This window comes from Bos indicus, chromosome 8 (assembly GCF_029378745.1).
Source record: "Bos indicus isolate NIAB-ARS_2022 breed Sahiwal x Tharparkar chromosome 8, NIAB-ARS_B.indTharparkar_mat_pri_1.0, whole genome shotgun sequence".
Classification (NCBI taxonomy): domain Eukaryota; kingdom Metazoa; phylum Chordata; class Mammalia; order Artiodactyla; family Bovidae; genus Bos; species Bos indicus.
The window spans coordinates 28,559,850-28,577,254 of NC_091767.1; the positions used below are offsets into that span (position 1 = coordinate 28,559,850).

At 38.3% G+C, this 17,405-nt stretch overlaps 1 protein-coding gene across 9 annotated transcripts in view; it reads right to left on the reverse strand.

The window, feature by feature from the left end:
* The window catches only part of CCDC171 (coiled-coil domain containing 171), a 341,501-nt gene that overhangs the window by 185,751 nt on the left and 138,345 nt on the right, over positions 1-17,405 (reverse strand). For all 9 annotated transcript variants that reach the window (XR_011568027.1, XM_070794512.1, XM_070794515.1 and 6 more), the window contains 2 exons: positions 11,818-12,322; positions 9,582-9,698 (listed from right to left, as the gene is read on the reverse strand). Coding sequence is in view for 8 of the 9 variants with exons in the window: in XM_070794512.1 (XP_070650613.1) it covers positions 9,582-9,698; positions 11,818-12,322 (622 nt within the window). In the remaining variant the exon portion in view is untranslated. The remainder of the gene's footprint in view (positions 1-9,581; positions 9,699-11,817; positions 12,323-17,405) is intronic.

Genomic DNA, 17,405 nt, shown 5'->3' on the forward strand with positions numbered 1-17,405 from the left:
TGCAGTACATGGGGTCGCAGAGAGTCAGACACAACTGAGTGACTGAACTGAACTGAATGTATTATATATAAGATAATATATTTAAAATATAGACTAATTAAAATTAATATTTTTAAATAGCATGTGAAAGTTGTTGCTTAGCCATACTAAGAACCTTGACCTATGAGCTGATCTCTATGAAGGCATTAAACATGTCAGGCTCACATCAATTTTTAATATTTAGAAGTGATGAAAATCCTAACCCACAGAATATACTGCTACAAATATAATTAAAGTTCCTATAGTTCACTTTACAAGGCAGAGGTAGGCATTTTTCAAAAAATATTAGAATACACCAAGGCTTTCAAATTCTTAACATATATATAAAATAGATAACCAACAGTGACTAACTGTATAACACAAGGAACTATACTCAGTATTTTGTAATAATCTATAAGGAAAAAAATCTGATAAATAATGTATATACGTATAACTGAATCTATTTGCTATAAATCTGAAACTAATATAACACTGTAAATCAACTATACTTCAATGAAAATTTTTAAGAATCTATTGTGGAAAGTTTTTGTTCAAAATTCAGTGAGTTCATCTTTGGCTAGGTCAATCTATTCAATAAATTTAATCACAAAGTTAAAAAGATTGTGAATCTATGATTCACGTTAGATGCTATGAAGACAGAAGGAACTTAACACTTTTGAAAGAGTTCTGAACTGTTTCCAGGTGCTTACAGGTTGCTCTTTCAAAGAAGTAACAGAATTTTTTACTTAGGGAATCCTGGAGAGCAACACAGAATGAAGAACACAGAAGCTCCACTGGATGGATGAACAACCACTAGGCTTGGTGCCGTCCTGGTATGTGGTCAGCTGCACGGCACCAGTATCCAGCTACACACGGAGACTGATAACAAACCATGTGTGTGAAAGTCTATTACTGAGCACCAAAGGATGAGCGTAAACCATATCTAGAGATAGTTGTAACAACTATATTATAATTTTAAAGTAGCTGTGATTTTAATTAGCAACTAAGTCACCATGCTGTTAATATTATCATGGTCCGTCATCACCATGCATAACTGAAGGAAATGTTGAAGTTCATTAATGGTGGTAAACCAAGATGTAATTATTTTTCATTCACGTCCATCAACACTCCCACTCTGAATTCTATCCATGGACCACTTTGAGAAAGGTTCTGTGAACCCCAGATTAAAGAATATGCATGCAATTCAGGAGACTTGGGCGCAGTCCCTGTGTCAGGAAGACCCCCCAACTGGAGTGGCTACCCACTGCAGTATTCTGGAATTCTGTGGACAGAGGAGGATGGTGGCCTATAGTCCCTGGGGTCGCGAAGAGTAAGACACGACTGAGTGACTGACACACCTTATCTAATAAATATACTACTCAATCATAAATCTGCATCCTTGAGCCTCTACCTTTCCATCAGCTTAAATAGTAAGGAAGCTACATCCCTGGACTTCACTCTAAAAACTATTATAATATGCTCTCAGTTTTCACTGAAGATAAGTAACACTAGCAAGAAAAAAATTTCTGTATCTTCATGAAGCAGCTTTTAGAGATATAAACTGTGATGTTATTCAATATTTCCAATATGATAATCCATGTAATAAATTCCTCTTAGGGTCTAGTAGCAAAAAAAAATAGTTTGCTCTGCATGTTTGGAGATATAACAGAGCATCCTGTATCTGGGGAACAGCAAGCAGCTCGGTTTAGCTCAACTGTAGGTTTATTAATGAGAGTGCAGAGAGGTGAAACCATACAAAAAAATGAGAATCAGAGCGAGAAGGGTTTTGTATACCAAGCTAAAGAGCTGATTCCTAAAGTGAGAAATGAAGACTAATACTGCTGTGGATACAAAGACATGTGCCAAACCAAGCACCGCCAGCACGCAATAACTCATTTAAACCCTTACAACAGCCAATGAGATTACACAATTATTAGTCATTGAAAATAAGTGATGAAAAAAGAACAACAAAAATGGCGCATAGGACGATCTGGTCATATTGAACTATACACAGAATTTGAAAGAAGTACACACAAATATTAATCATACTCTCAGAGAGGGATTACAAGAAGCTATCTTCACTTAAAGTGATATTTTATAAATACCTCTATGCTGCCATAACTTTTTTCTGGAACAAGGTGGGGGTTAAAAATATTTTTAATACACATGTATTATTTTAGAATAGATCTGAGAAGAAATTTTTTCTTTTGTTCTTTTGCAAAAAAATATTAAAAGAACAATTGTGCTGCTTTGTTAGATAGTATCTGGATATTCAATCAAATTTTCTACGGCTCCTAAAAGTTTCCACAAACTATCTGTAAGTTGCAAAAATATGTTAAAGCTTCATATATGTTTCTTAAAATAATTTTGACCTTGTAAATTATTTTAACTAATAAATATACTCTATGGAAGTGTGACCCTGGAATTTTACATGGTCACGAACACTTCCAAAGATAAATTATTCATTCAAAAGTGTTCTTATGCTTGGGGCTCATGCACTGGGATGACCCAGAGGGATGGTACGGGGAGGGAGGTGGGAGGGGGGTTCAGGATGGGGAGCACGTGTACACCCGTGGCAGATTCATGTTGATGTATGGCAAAGCCAATACAATATTGTAAAGTAATTAACCTCCAATTAAAATAAATAAATTTAAATTAAAAAAAAAGTGTTCTTAAAAACAGGCAAATAAATTTTAATCTAAAAAAACAAAATAACTGTTCATCATAAAATCCTTTCAAATTTTCTATATGCTTGAAAATTTTCAAAATGTTTGAAAAATACAAGAAAAGGCAAACATAATCATTTTTAAAGCCACAAAATACACGTCGGGAAGTTAAATGTAGCCTCCTTCAAAGGAGACACGAGTAGCTCAAGAGTTAAAAATGATCCCTGGTCAGACTGTACTTGTTTTGAGATATGAATGACATCAGGTGTTTAACAAAATTCTGTAAATTACTTCTTCTCACAATTTACTGTGTATATAGACCATCTTTTTAGAACGCACGTTCTGGCATGAAATTGCACTTCTAGCATATCACTGTTATGCTGAGGCTGCTGGTCCACAGCCACACTTCGAGTGTGGCTCTTCGACCCTTCAACACGTCTCTTTGTACTCTTTGTTAGGATTCAATAAAGTCTTTAAGTTTTAAAATATAAACCAATAACTACTTGCTAATACAAATATCTTTACTTGCTGTTTTGAACTTCCTAATATGAAACCTCAATGTTGTGCCAAAGACAGCCTAGATTTCCGAGTTTTGAGTGGAAGAGCTGCTATGACCTCTACAAAGTTAACGTAGATATACAACAAAAGAAAGTTGTGAGTAGTGGTAGCAGGGGCATGTATATCTGAGTCATCTATCTTCTAGATAATTAAGATTCACTTATAATTGAAGTGTATAACAAAATGCATGAACATTCTATTCATAATCAGTTACACCTGTATTTATTCAGAGATATTTCAGAGCAAATCAGCACATTTGTTTATATGTTGAGAAATTCGGTCTGAACAAGTTACATAAAAAAGTTGAGCTATCTATAGGGTTCTTCAGTCCATTCCTATCATGATTGATATCCTAGCCCTTCAGTGGAAGTAACATTCTCCCCTGTTTGAGGTAAATGATCTCTTGCAGGCACACCATTTGGATACCTGGAAGAGGCAATTTATCTCAAGTGGGCAAACACTTTAATGAAGGCAAGAAGGTTGCCACCTGTCCAGTATTTACAGAGACAACATGGAAACCGGGGTCTTTGCCCACTGCCTATAAATACATTGTCAAAGTTTAAGAAGGCAGCAGGGCCAACTACCTTTAGCAACCACTTCACTTTCTGAGGAGTGAATTCAAGTCACCATTGTTGAACCTGCAGCTTCACGAAAAGGTATACGATAATATACAGGTTCCATTGAGACATCAGGATACAAAAAAAAAGATAAAATGACATTTATTGGAAAATGACATATACAAGGGACTTGGAAAGATGCATTTACTCTGAATAACTATGAGCTAGGAACTTTCCTTGGCCAAATTTTACAGATACAGATAGTGAGAATGAAAAAGGATGAAGTGATTTTCCCAATGACACACATGTAGTAAGCAGTGGAACCCAGATTCAAATTTAGAATTCAGGTTCCTAATCAATATTCTATTATATATCCAACATGTTTAATTTTCTCTCCTATAAATAGTTAATAGTTTAATTCAGAACTCACTCTAAAAAAGATAAGCACCTAACTTTCTAAAAGAGTACTGTACTGATATATTTAAGCTTTGAACAAAGATAAGAGGAGAAGCAACAGCTACTATATAATACATTAGAAGTTACTACTTGGTATTGCCATACAGGTACTAGCTTTCCTAGAGCTAAAAAGAAAAAAAAGTGAAAATGAATGAAATGATGCCATTTGCCACAACATGAATGGAGCTAGAGATTGCCATACTAATTAAGTCAGAAAGTCAAATATATGATATTGCTTATATGTGGAATCTAAAATATGATACAAATGAAATTACTTGCAAAATAGAAACAGACTCACTGACATAGAAAACCAACTTATGGTTAGTAAAGGGGGAGGGGGAGGGATAAACCAGGAGTTTCAGATAAGCAAACATCTGTCATGTCCCATTCTTTGCAACCCCATGGACTATCTGTCCATGGATTCTCCAGGCTAGAATACTGGAGTGGGTAGCTGTTCTCTTCTCCAGGGGATCTTCCCAATCCAGGGATCGAACCCAGGTCTCCAGCATTACAGGCGGTTTTTTGTACCAACTGAGCTACCAGGGAAACCCAGATATGAACTACTATATATATAAAAGAGAGAAACAACAAAGATCTACTTTATAGCACAGAGAACTGTACTCAATATTCTATAATAAACACTAAAGAATATGAAAAAAGAGTATATATGTGTGTGTATATATATATATATATATATGAATCACTTTGTTATGTACCAGAAACTAACACAATCAGTTCAGTGCAGTTACTCAGTTGTGTCCGACCCTTTACGACCCCATGAATCGCAGCACGCCAGGCTTCCCTGTCCATCACCAACTCCCGGAGTCTACTCAAACTCATGTCCATTGAGTTGGTGATGCCATCCAGCCATCTCATCCTCTGTCGTCCCCTTCTCCTCCTGCCCCCAATCCCTCCCAGCATCAGGGTCTTTTCCAATGAGTCAAATCTTCACATGAGGTGGCCAAAGTATTGGAGTTTCAGCTTCAACATTAGTCTTTCCAATGAACACCCAGGACTCATCTCCTTTAGGATGGACTGGTTGGATCTCCTTGCAGTCCAAGGGACTCTCAAGAGTCTTCTCCAACACTACAGTTCAAAAGCATCAATTCTTTGGCGCTCAGCTTTCTTCACAGTCCAACTCTCACATCCATACATGACCACTGGAAAAACAATAGCCTTCACTAGACGGCTTTGTTGGCAAAGTAATGTCTTTGCTTTTCGATATGCTATCTAGGTTGGTGATAACTTTCCTTCCAAGGAGTAAGTGTCTTTTAATTTTAGGGCTGCAGTCACCATCTGTCGTGATTTTGGAGCCCAAAAAAAATAAAAGTCTGACACTGTTTCCCCATCTATTTCCCATGAAGTGATGGGACCAGATGCCATAACTAACACAATACTGTAAATAAAAAAGTGACAGTGATGCCATCAATACATAGACCTGACAAGTAATATGATTTAAATTTTTAGCATGTTCTTCAAAAAGAAAAATAAAGAGGGAACAAAGAAAAAGAGTTATAAGAAATATTCTCTTTCATTTCTGAATTTTCACTTGTCCTAAGTAGACTTTCCCAAGATTCTGCCATTTCAGTGTCCTACATGGCTAAAAGAATCAAGATACAACTCACAGTATTAGATGATTCAAGGGACAAAGAATCGATTACAAATCAAAGCTGAACTGATATTCTTGATACCTGGCCTAGGATGAAAACATCCTACTGTAAATTGGTTAAACAGATGATGGAACGTCCAACTGATATATATTACCCAGATATCACAATCACTCTCTAGAAGAATATTACCAGAAACAAATAATGGAATAGCATGTGAGCAACTTGCTTGCAAACCATTCAGAAAATATAATTCTCTGTTGTGTACCTGCAACTATCCTGTAAGTCTGATGCTGTTTCAAAATAATTTTTAAATGAAGACATTAAAAAGCATGCAGCCTATGATATCATTTATATCACTTATCAGTCTGTTAGTGGGTGAATGAGTGGGTGGAAACTCCAAGAGATGGAACGGAGGAAGGAAGAGTGAGTGGATAAAGAGAGAGAAATTTTTTCTTACTCCTTATATGTATACTAATTTACAATAAAACCATGTTTTAACAATTGGAACTGTAAGGGATGTGTAAATGGCCTTGAAATTTTAAAATAAACTAATGTATTTTCAATTGAAATTTACATTTTTATGAAATTTCATTATCATTTAATTAATGCAACAAATCTAAATAAAGACCAATATTTGAACTAAGAAAAGTTAGTAAAATAGAAAACAAAGACAAGTAAGTGCTTTACAAATTAACTCATTTAGTCCTCTAAACAATTCTGAGAAGAGTAATCCTATTCCCACTTTACAAGTAAAGAAACTGGGGAACAGAGAGTTTAAACAACTTGTCCATGTCACGTGGTGAGCATGAGTCAGTACTCAAAGTCAGGAAGAATACATACTTAACCCTACACCATGTTGCCTCCACTGTATAATAGCACTTAAGCAATTTTAGAACAGAAAATTAATAATTAGTAGTTTAAAAAATGTATACAGGAGACATGCATGTGTTCATGTTCATTAACACGAGACGCTGCTTTCATGCTGAGATGGGGGTAAGGGAACAACAATTTTTTAGCACCCACTATACACCAGGTACCATACAAAATGTTCAACAACCGTTATCATATTAATTCCTCATAACTGGGAAGACAGTATTATCTTCATTTATAGGTAAAGACTGTGAGGCCTGGTAAAGTTAAGTAACTTGCCCAACTTCACACAACTAATAACTAGCAAGACTGAATATAATATCAAGGTTCACATTGATAATTTTTGTACTAGTTCAGTAACAATTATCTGCCTGGGCCATATCCTTTCTAATATTCTTCAGTACTTTGATACATCTATTATTTTCCCTCTCTAAGCAACCCTCATTTTTCTCTTCTCTAAGCAGTGTTCTTTTAAAAAGTGTTAATTTATATATCTATTTAACTTTTGGCTGTGCTGGGTCTTCGGTGCTGTGTGGGCCCCCTCTAGTTTCAGAGAGTGGGGGCCACTCTCTAGCTGTAGTGCGCAGCCTTCTCACTGCAGTGGTGTCTCGCTGCGAAGCACGGGCTCAAGGGCAGGCGGGCTTGAGGGCAGTAGTTGCAGCGTGAGGGCTCAGCAGTTGCAGCTCCCAAGCTCTAGCGCACAGGCTCAGTTGTGGCACACAGGTCTAAATGCTCCATGACATGTGGGATCCTTCCGTATCAGGGATCGAATCCATGTCTTCCGCACTGGCAGGCAGATTCTCCAACACTGAGCCACCAGGGAAGGCCCCAAGTAGTGTTCTTTATCCAACAACATTTAAACCTTCCCTAAAATAAGGTTTCTTGAACTTGCTATTTCTTTTTTTTTTTGAGTAGTCATAACAGTTTATTATTGCAGCCAAAATCTATAATAAGCCTAAATGTCCATTACCCAGAGAACAGATAAATAAATTCATACACGTAGTATATTTTACAATGAAACATAATACAGCAAAATTTTAAAACTGCAAACAATAAGTGAATAAATCTTACAGACACTATGTAATAGAAGCCAGATATAACGGGTACTTATTTATGTACCCAAGTAGTGTTCTTTATGCAACAACATTTAAACCTTCCCTAAAATAAGTTTTCTTGAACTTGCTATTTCCTCCAGCTAGAGGTATACCAGGTTCTAATATCAAAGGCAGCTAGTTCCTGAAAGCAGGCACGCACTTACAATCACCATTCTTGGTCTACCTTCCACTTGATAGTTCTTACCTATACTTGTTGCTACCAATAGTCTTAAAATATATTTATGTACACTTTTATTTCAGACTCCAAATCCAGTATGTTGAGGTTTTGCCAATATATTAAAATATGCATATTTCTTACCAACATTTATGGCAAAATCTAAAAATAATCTTTAAATCATAAATTTTGTACTATAGGAGCCTAGGTTTAGAAGCTTGAAATCACAATAAATGATCCATATTTACACAGAAGAATTGTTTAAAGAATTAAAATAAATCCCAAATTATTTCATTAATACTTAGAATATTTTATTACACAGTCAAGTATTAAGAAGTCTGCTATACTTTTTTTTTTTACTATTAATGTGGCTGAAATGACCATAATTAGTCCAATGACATAACTTAAGCAGTAGGTAACTGTATGTTACTCTTTTAGTGCAGAGAAATCAGTTTTCATTAAAACTTTCACACAAACAAGTCACACAATCTGCCACAAGAAAATAAACTTGAATTTTAGACCTTTGGAAATTGCTGGTTCTTGGTTGGTTTCATCTAGTGGAAAAGAGCAGACTATTCAAATTAACTCTAGGTGGTGCAGTGGTAAAGAATCCACTTGCCAATGCAGGAGACACGAGATACAGGTTCAATCCCTGGGTCAGGAAGATCTTCTGGAAAAGGAAATGGCAACCCACTCCAGTATTCTTGCCTGAAAAACCCCATTAGCAGCAGAGCCTGGTGGACTACAGTCCATAGGGTCACCAAGAGTTGGACACAATTGAGCGCACACACACACACAATTAAACAAACAAACAAAAAAACACACTGCCATATGAGAGAGGAAAATTTTCTACTGATTCACTTATTATTCAACTGTCTGAAATTCACAGTCAGAAACAAATGGAATACTAAAACATTTGAAAGAACGTTACCAGCAATTCTTTTTTTTTTTTTTTTTTTTGCCAGTAAACAACTTAGTCTTTTATTTGCCCAAGGCCAGCTGTTGCAGGCATTGAGGCCCCTAGACTTCCCAAAGGGATGGGGGTGGGGGAGTCACCCTGCCTCCCAGGTGCTGCCTGCCCCATCCTGCTTCCTGCAGGAGATGGGAGAGTAGAGAAAGTGTGCCCTTGCACCATCAAGTATCTCAATTGTGTGTGTGTGTCAGTCGCTCAGTCGTATCCGACTATTGCGACCCCATGGACTGTAGCTCACCAGGCTCCTCTGTCCAAGGGATTCTCCAGGCAAGAGTACTGGAGAGGGTTGCCATTTCCTTCTCCGTTACCAGCAATTCTTAATAAAAAAGCTAACAATGAGCTTTCCATAGGAAAAGAAGATCCTAAGGGGGAAAAAAAGGTGGATGTATTCACCATTTCTCCATAAAGACAAAATAATACATCAAAAATTGCATTAATTCACTACTTCATTAAATATAGATTTAATCATCTCTCTGTATCTGAATAAAAGAAAGATAAAAACAAATACATTTTCTTCTTTGAAGGTTTATCAGAATTTGTACCAAAAGGCATTCCTGGACATTTACTTTTGTATTTTCCAAGGACATAAAAAAGGGAATCATACCTGTTTTACTAATAGCTTCCTGTACTTCAGCCATGGAACTGATTATTGCAACAAGAAGGTCAGTACTGGTGAGCCAACTGAGAGCTTGCAAACAACGTAACTGCTCCTTTTGATGTTCTACAAAAATAGAAAAAATCTGTTATGCAATGCTACAAAAAAGTATTAAAATTCATTTTAAAATTATGGAAGTGTTTAGCTATTTAAGAAATAGAACAAAAATTGTACATAGAACTTTACCTAGTATGCTGCTGCTGCTGCTAAGTTGCATCAGTCGTGTCCAACGTGTGTGTGACCCCATAGACGGCAGCCCACCAGGCTCCCCCGTCCCTGGGATTCTCCAGGCAAGAACACTGGAGTGGGTTGCCATTTCCTTCTCCAATGCATGAAAGTGAAGTCGCTCAGTTGTGTCCGACTCTTTTCGACCCCATGGACTGCAGCCTACCAGGCTCCTCCATCCATGGGATTTTCCAGGCAAGAGTACTGGAGTGGGTTGCCATTGCCTTCTCCATGGAGAAGTCTATAATAAATGTTAGATTTATTGACTCTATTTATATATATATAAATGGTGATGGTAACTGACATCATAAAAAAAGAGAAGAAAACTTTCTATAGTTCTACTTATATTATTTAATAGCTTACTTTTGAAAAGTTAAAAATTGATATACATTCCAGGACTGACACATAAACACTAATATGTGTAAAATACTATGTGCAAAATATGTTCCAAGATGCTTGCTCCTTGCAAGAAAAATTATGACCAAACTAGACAGCATATTAAAAAGCAGAGACATTACTTTGCCAATAAAGGTCTGTCTAGTCAAAACTATGGTTTTTCCAGTAGTCATGTATGGATGTGAGAGTTGGACTATAAGGAAAGCTGAGCACCAAAGAATTGATTCTTTTGAACTGTGGTGTTGGAGAAGTCTCTTGAGAGTCCTGTGGACAGCAAGGAGATCCAAGCAGTCCATCCTAAAGGAAATCAGTCCTGAATATTCATTGGAAGGACTGATGCTGAAGCTGAAACTCCAATCCTTTGGGCACCTGATGCAAAGAGCTGACTCATTTGAAAAGACCCTGATGCTGGGAAAGATTGAAGGCAGGAGGAGAAGTGGACACAGAGGATGACATGACTGGATGGCATCACCGACTCGATGGACATGAGTTTGAGTATACTCCAGGAGTTGGTGATAGACAGGGAGGCCTGGCATGTTGCAGTCCATGGTGTCACAAAGAGTGGGACACGACTGAGTGACTGAACTGAACTGACTGATGTGCAAAAGAGTTAGCTAGTGGGAACCTGTTGTACAGTGCAGGGAGCTCAGCTCAGTGCTCTGTGGCTACCTAGACCGGTGAGATCAGTGGGTAGGAGGGAAGTCCAAGAGGCAGAGGATTTATGTATACATACAGCGATTCACAGAAGAAACTAACACAACATTGTAAAGCAACCATACCACGATTAAAAAAAAAAAAAAGGAAGAGTCAAGCATTCAAAAAGACATTTGCTGTAAACTCACATTTGCTCCATTTGTATTCATCAATAGATTTTTAACTCTGATCATTTTATACTAACTCAAATGAAGTGAAAGTAATTTATGCTACTAATTAATTTTAAATAGGGCAGAGTTTCTAGATTGACTTTACTGAAAAATCGCTGTACAAACTCTTCAATTTACTGTGAAAAGAGCACTGAAATATAATAAAGCTATACAAAGTTGAAATTATATATACTTGCTACCTTGTTTCGGAGAAGGCAATGGCACCCCACTCCAGTACTCTTGCCTGGAAAATCCCATGGATGGAGGAGCCTGGTAGGCTGTAGTCCATGGGGGTCGCTAAGAGTAGGACACGACTGAGAGACTTCCCTTTCACTTTTCACTTTCATGCATTGGAGAAGGAAATGGCAACCCACTCCAGTGTTCTTGCCTGGAGAATCCCAGTGACAGGGGAGCCTGGTGGGCTTCCATCTATGGGGTCGCACAGAGTCGGACACGACTGAAGCGACTTAGCAGCAACCTTGTTTATATTTTAATGTTTACAAAAATCAAAACCTAACTTATATATACATACACAGTTATTCATACACACATATATATCTATTGATACCTATATATGTAGACATGTTACACGATTTGACATTGTAAACGATTTTTTAAAGTCTTTGCATAATGAGCCAACATATTCACTTTGGATGTCACTTACATTCAAGTTAGATTTTTAAAAGCCCAAATGATCTTACTTGGAAATTTATGCTTGTCTTTGAGCTCTCCTGTACACACTAACACGCCTATGCCTTCTCTGAAACTCTCCATCCAGGTAAAAAGAGAGACACACGACTGGCCCAAAATCTTGAGTCTGTTTGCTGCCAAAATTGCAATAACACCTTTCCGGAATACACGTATCAATCCTTTGAATGTTTTTTTCTTCATCTTGGCTTCCTCTTGCTTCTTTTCTTCTACTGTTGACAAAGCCTGGGCTAGAGTTCTAACTTCCAATTTTAACAACTCAAAGGTGTTGACCTGCTCCTGGAGAAAATCTCTCTGTGTAGATAAGGCAGATGATCGGCTGTAGAGAGGATAGAAGGCGCCAGCCATCAATGCACAGGCTACCAGCAAGGAGGTCTTTTCCCTTTTGGTCTGGGATAACAAGTTTTTGAAGTGGGAATTTTCAAACACCAATTGTTCGTGTGACTTCTCAATACGGTTCAATTTTTCCATATTTTTTTCAGCAATTTCTTGAAATTTCTAAAAGAAGAGAAGTCAAATAATATATTTGATCAAGAAACAAATGGGCATTTTAACCCGTCTTTAAAAAAAGAAAGCCTTTGGTGACAACTATTTATTTTTCTTCCCAAGATCTATGTTCTAAAATATCAAAAAAAAACACATATGACAGAGCAATAGCGGGCCAAACAGCTTAGATCCAATGTGCACAGGTTTTAAATCCTCTTATGTGGAAGCTTTACATAAAGTAGAACACAGAAATTTTAAAATACTTTGTAAATTTCTTGTACATTTTCACATACATACACATATTCAAAAAAAGAAAATTTCTTCTCTTCTATTCCTCAGTAACAATTATTTCCTATTTTTAAACAGAAATCATACCAGCATTAGAGGCTTTTCTATATGTAAAAAGACAATTTTTTGTCAGAATAGCAAAGGATTAAATAAATAATACAACACACACCATCTGACTATCTGCCACTTACTTACTTACTAGATGAGAAGGGACTGATTCTCAGAATACACTCTCATTTTAGTTTCTTCTTTCCCAAGACAGAAGGCTGCACAAAGCACAGCGTCAGTGCTGGGGAAAAAATGCTAATTGTGGGGTGGGCCTCAGCAGCGCTCTGGTCCTTTTTTCCTCATCAAGGTACATATAATTCAAAACTTAATATGGAACACAAAGAAATTTTAACTGCAGGCACTTGATTTTAATCTAGAAATAGACTAGAAAATAAACTAACTCCCATGAAATCTTATGTCTAATCATTAAGGAATTACTGAAGCAAATTTTTAGAAGATAACAGATGTCAACTTTTTTACTGATTCATTTATCATTCAATAAACATTTATCGATTACTCACTAAATTCCATGTGCTAGGAAAACAGGCAAATAAATCAATGATTGTGGTATAACATGATGGTGGAGCTACGCTAAATTGTCAGAAATGCATAAAAGGGTAGAGAGGCAGCCGGAAACAGACAGTCCTGGGATAAGGATGAGAAATTAAAACACACCTAGACACTGATAGAAATCTAGAATATATGACAAAAATACTCCTCTCTATATAGAGAAAACAGGAACACAATGGAATTTTTGGAAAACAGAATTAAGAGGCTAGACTTACACAGCCCATTTTCATTTTAGGGTACCTGGTAGAAGCAGCCGATATCTAAAACATAAAAGAACTCATACAACTCAACAACAACAAACAACTCGATTAAAAAAAAAAGGGGAGACATCTGAATACACGTTTTTTCCCGAGTACACATGAAAAGGGCCAAGAGGAACATGAAAAGATGTTCAACATTGCTAATTATCAGAGAAACGCACATTAAAGCCGCAATGAAATATCATCTCGTTACCTAACCAGGTCCGACTGCCCGAGATGCAGCGAGCCAAATGGCGAGACAGAGGTTTGCAGCAGAGAAAGGGTTTATTCACGAGGCAGCCAAGCAAAGAGATGGGAGAACAAATCTAACATCCACCTCCCCAAAGGCCACGGGCTGGAGACGGTCCTGGGTAAAGCTGAGGTGTGGGGAGCATGAGGTAATTGGAGATAAGAAAAAGGTGAGGTATCATCAGTCTGCACAGGCGCAACTAAGCTACGTGCTTCTCCGTGGGACTCACGTTCTGAGGGTGGAGTTTTTGGTCTTCTGACGTCAAGAGGTCACTGAGTGTACATTCAAGCATGCCCATTTGGAGGGATGGTGATCCCGCCAGTCCTAACCAGCTCAGACTCTAACTGGACACAGCTGACTCCAAGTTCCTGAAAAACCAACTCAGGCAAACATCTTTTAGGCTACATAATGCTTAGAGGACAATTTAAAGGAAGTTTGATCAATGAAGGCAGGTTACAGTTAATTATTTATTAAGCAATTTACAGTTTAATGGAGCTAACTGATGACTACCCTTGGTCTCAATCTCATGCCCATTAGAATGGCTATTATCAAAAAGACAACAAATAAGTATTGGTGAAGATGTGGAGGAAACGGGAATTCACGTGCTATTGGTAAGAATGTAAACTGGTGCAGTCACTATGGAAAACAGTATAGAAATTACTCAAAAAATAAGTATATAACTACCATATGATCCAGCTAGTCCACTTTTCCATATAAATCAAAATATGGAAAAACTAACTTGAAAAGATATCTTGTTGCATTGCACCCTGCAAGTCTTAAAGTTGTCCAGCCTCGACACTGAAGAGCCTGGAGACATCAGTGGTGACAGAGACATCAGTGGTTTGCTGAAGCAGTCCCCAACCTTTTTGGCATCACAGACCAGTTTCATGGAAGACAATTTTTCCATGGACTGAGAGTTGGGGAAGATGGTTTTTGGATGATTCAAGCACATTACAATTATTCTGCACTTTATTTCTAATCTAAATGCTGCTGCTGATCTGACCAGCAGGTACCAGTCTGCAGCTTGGAAGTTAGGGACTCTTGATTTATTGGATAGAGGGATCGTACACAAAGGGTCCTGGTGTGACACCCCACCATGTGTGGCAGATGCTGGGCAGGATGTGGGAACAGTCTTTGCTACTCAGAGGAGGAGGCGGCTACCATTTATAGAGGGAATTGACATCAGGTGGGCTCATCAGTTTCCAGGAGCTAATTAAGCCTGATAATTAAGAGAACTGGATATTCATGTGAGTGAAGCAGGGACTGGTCAAACAGGGGATGTACCGAGAGCAAGATAACAGCCATCTTGAGTGGCCGGACCATACATATGTTCATCCCTATGTTTATCACAGCACTATATACAAGAGTCAATATATGCAAACAACCTAAGTGCCCATTAACAGATGAACAGATAAAGAAGATGTGGTCTATACCTACAATGCAATACTATTAAACCATAAAAAATGATGAAAACTAGCCATTTTCAACAACAGGGATGGACCTTGAAGGTATTATGCTAAATGAAATAAGTCTGACAGAGAAAGACAAATACCACATGATTTCACTCATGTGGAATACAAAATACAAACAAGAACAAAAAAAAATGAAAAAAACCAAGCCAAAGCAAACACAGATACAGAGTACAGAGTAGTGATTACCAGAGAAAAAGAGTCTGGGGAGGACAAAATGGTTAAAAAGGGGTCAATTGTATGGTGCTGCATGGAAACCAGACTTGTGGAGGTGGGCATGCTATAGTGTATTCAAAGTTGCATTAAAATGTACACGTGAAACTTAAATAATGTTATAAATAAGCTACCTCAATTTTTTAAAAGAATACATGTAAAGTCTACATCTAAGTAAAAAAGCAATCTCTAAAGACTGTTTAATTGTCATATGTTATCCTAAGTCATTCTTGGCTTGAGTAATTATAATCAAGATAACAAATATTAATGGTTATCAAAACAGTCAACTGGGACAATATTGAACTAAATAACTAGAATTAGCAAAGTGAGATATTTGAATTAAGGATTTTAAAATAATGAACTACTTAAATTTTTAAAGTTCTTACTGACAAATGTTAGATTAAGAAAACCACACTAATATTAATGCTGCTGCTGCTAAGTCGCTTCAGTCATGTCCAACTCTGTGTGACCCCGTAGATGGAAGCCCACCAGGTTCTGCCGTCCCTGGGATTCTCCAGGCAAGAACACTGGAGTAGGTTGCCATTTCCTTCTCCAATGCATGAATAAATACTAAAAGTTTTGATTATTTTTTAACAATTATATTCCCTCATTCCTGGTAGCTCTACTGAAATCCACAATTACAGATCTGACTGCCCATTAGGCCAGTGGTCCCCAACCATTTTGGCATCAGGCACTGGTTTCGTGGAAGACAATTTTTCCATGGACAGCAGGGGCAGGGGCAGAGATGGTTCTGTCGGCGATACGAGCAATGGGGAGTGATGAGAAGCAGCAGATGAAGCTTTGCTCACTTACCAACCTGCTCCTCACCTCCTGCTGCGCAGTTAGTCCATGGCCTGGGATTTGGGGACCCCTGCAATAGGCACCTTCCCTTAGATACCTCATAACCATCTCAAGTACCACTGTTTTTCCTATTAAATCTGTTTATAATGTTCAATTGCAAAGTGATGTCCAACTCTGACACCATGGATTGTAGCCCACCAGGCTTCTCTGTCCATGAGATTTCCCAGACAAGAATACTGGAGTGGGTTGCCATTTCCTCCTCCAGGGGATCTTCCTGACCCAGGAGTCAAACTGGCATCTCCTGCATTGCCAGGTATATGCTTCACCACTAAGCTACCTGGGAAGCCCCATGCGTGTGTGCGAATACTCAGTCGTTAAGTCCTGTCCGACTCTTTGAAGCCCTATAGACTACAGTCTGCCAGGCTCCTCTGAATTCTGCAATGGGTTGCCATTTTCTCCTCCAAGGGACCTTCCCGACCCAAGGATCAAACACAAGCCTCCTACGTCTACTGCACTGCAGGCAAATTCTATACAACTGCACCATCTGGGGAGCACTCTGTTATTTTGTTCAGTCACTCGGTCATATCCGACTCTTTGCCAGCCCACAGACTGCAGCACACCAGAGGTCCCTGTCCCTCACTATATCCCAGAGTTTGCTCAAACTGATGTCCACTGAGTCGATGATGCCATCCAACCATCTCATCCTCTGTTGCCCCCTTCTCCCTGCCCTCAGTCTTTCCCAGCATCAGGGTCTTCTCCAATGAGTCAGCTCTTCACATCAGCTGGCCAAAGTACTGGAGTTTCAGCTTCAGCATCAGTCCTTCCAATGAATATTAAGGACTGATTTCCTTTAGGATGGACTGGTTGGATCTCCTTGCAGTCCAAGGGACTCTCCAGAGTCTTCTCAAGCACCACAGTTTGAAAGCATCAACTCTTCGGAGCTCAGCCTTCTTTACGGTCCAACTCCCAGGTGGCGATAGTGGTAAAGAACCCACCTGCCAATGCAGGAAATGTAAGAAAATCAGGTTCAATCCCTGGGTTGGAAAAATACCCTGGAGTAGGAAATGGCAATCCACTCCACTATTCTTGCCTGGAAAATCCTATGGACAGAGGAGCCTGGCGGTCTACCATCCATAGAAGCACAAAGAGTTGGACACTACTGAAGCAACTTAGCATGCACGCATGCTCATATCTACACACGACTACTAAAAAACCAT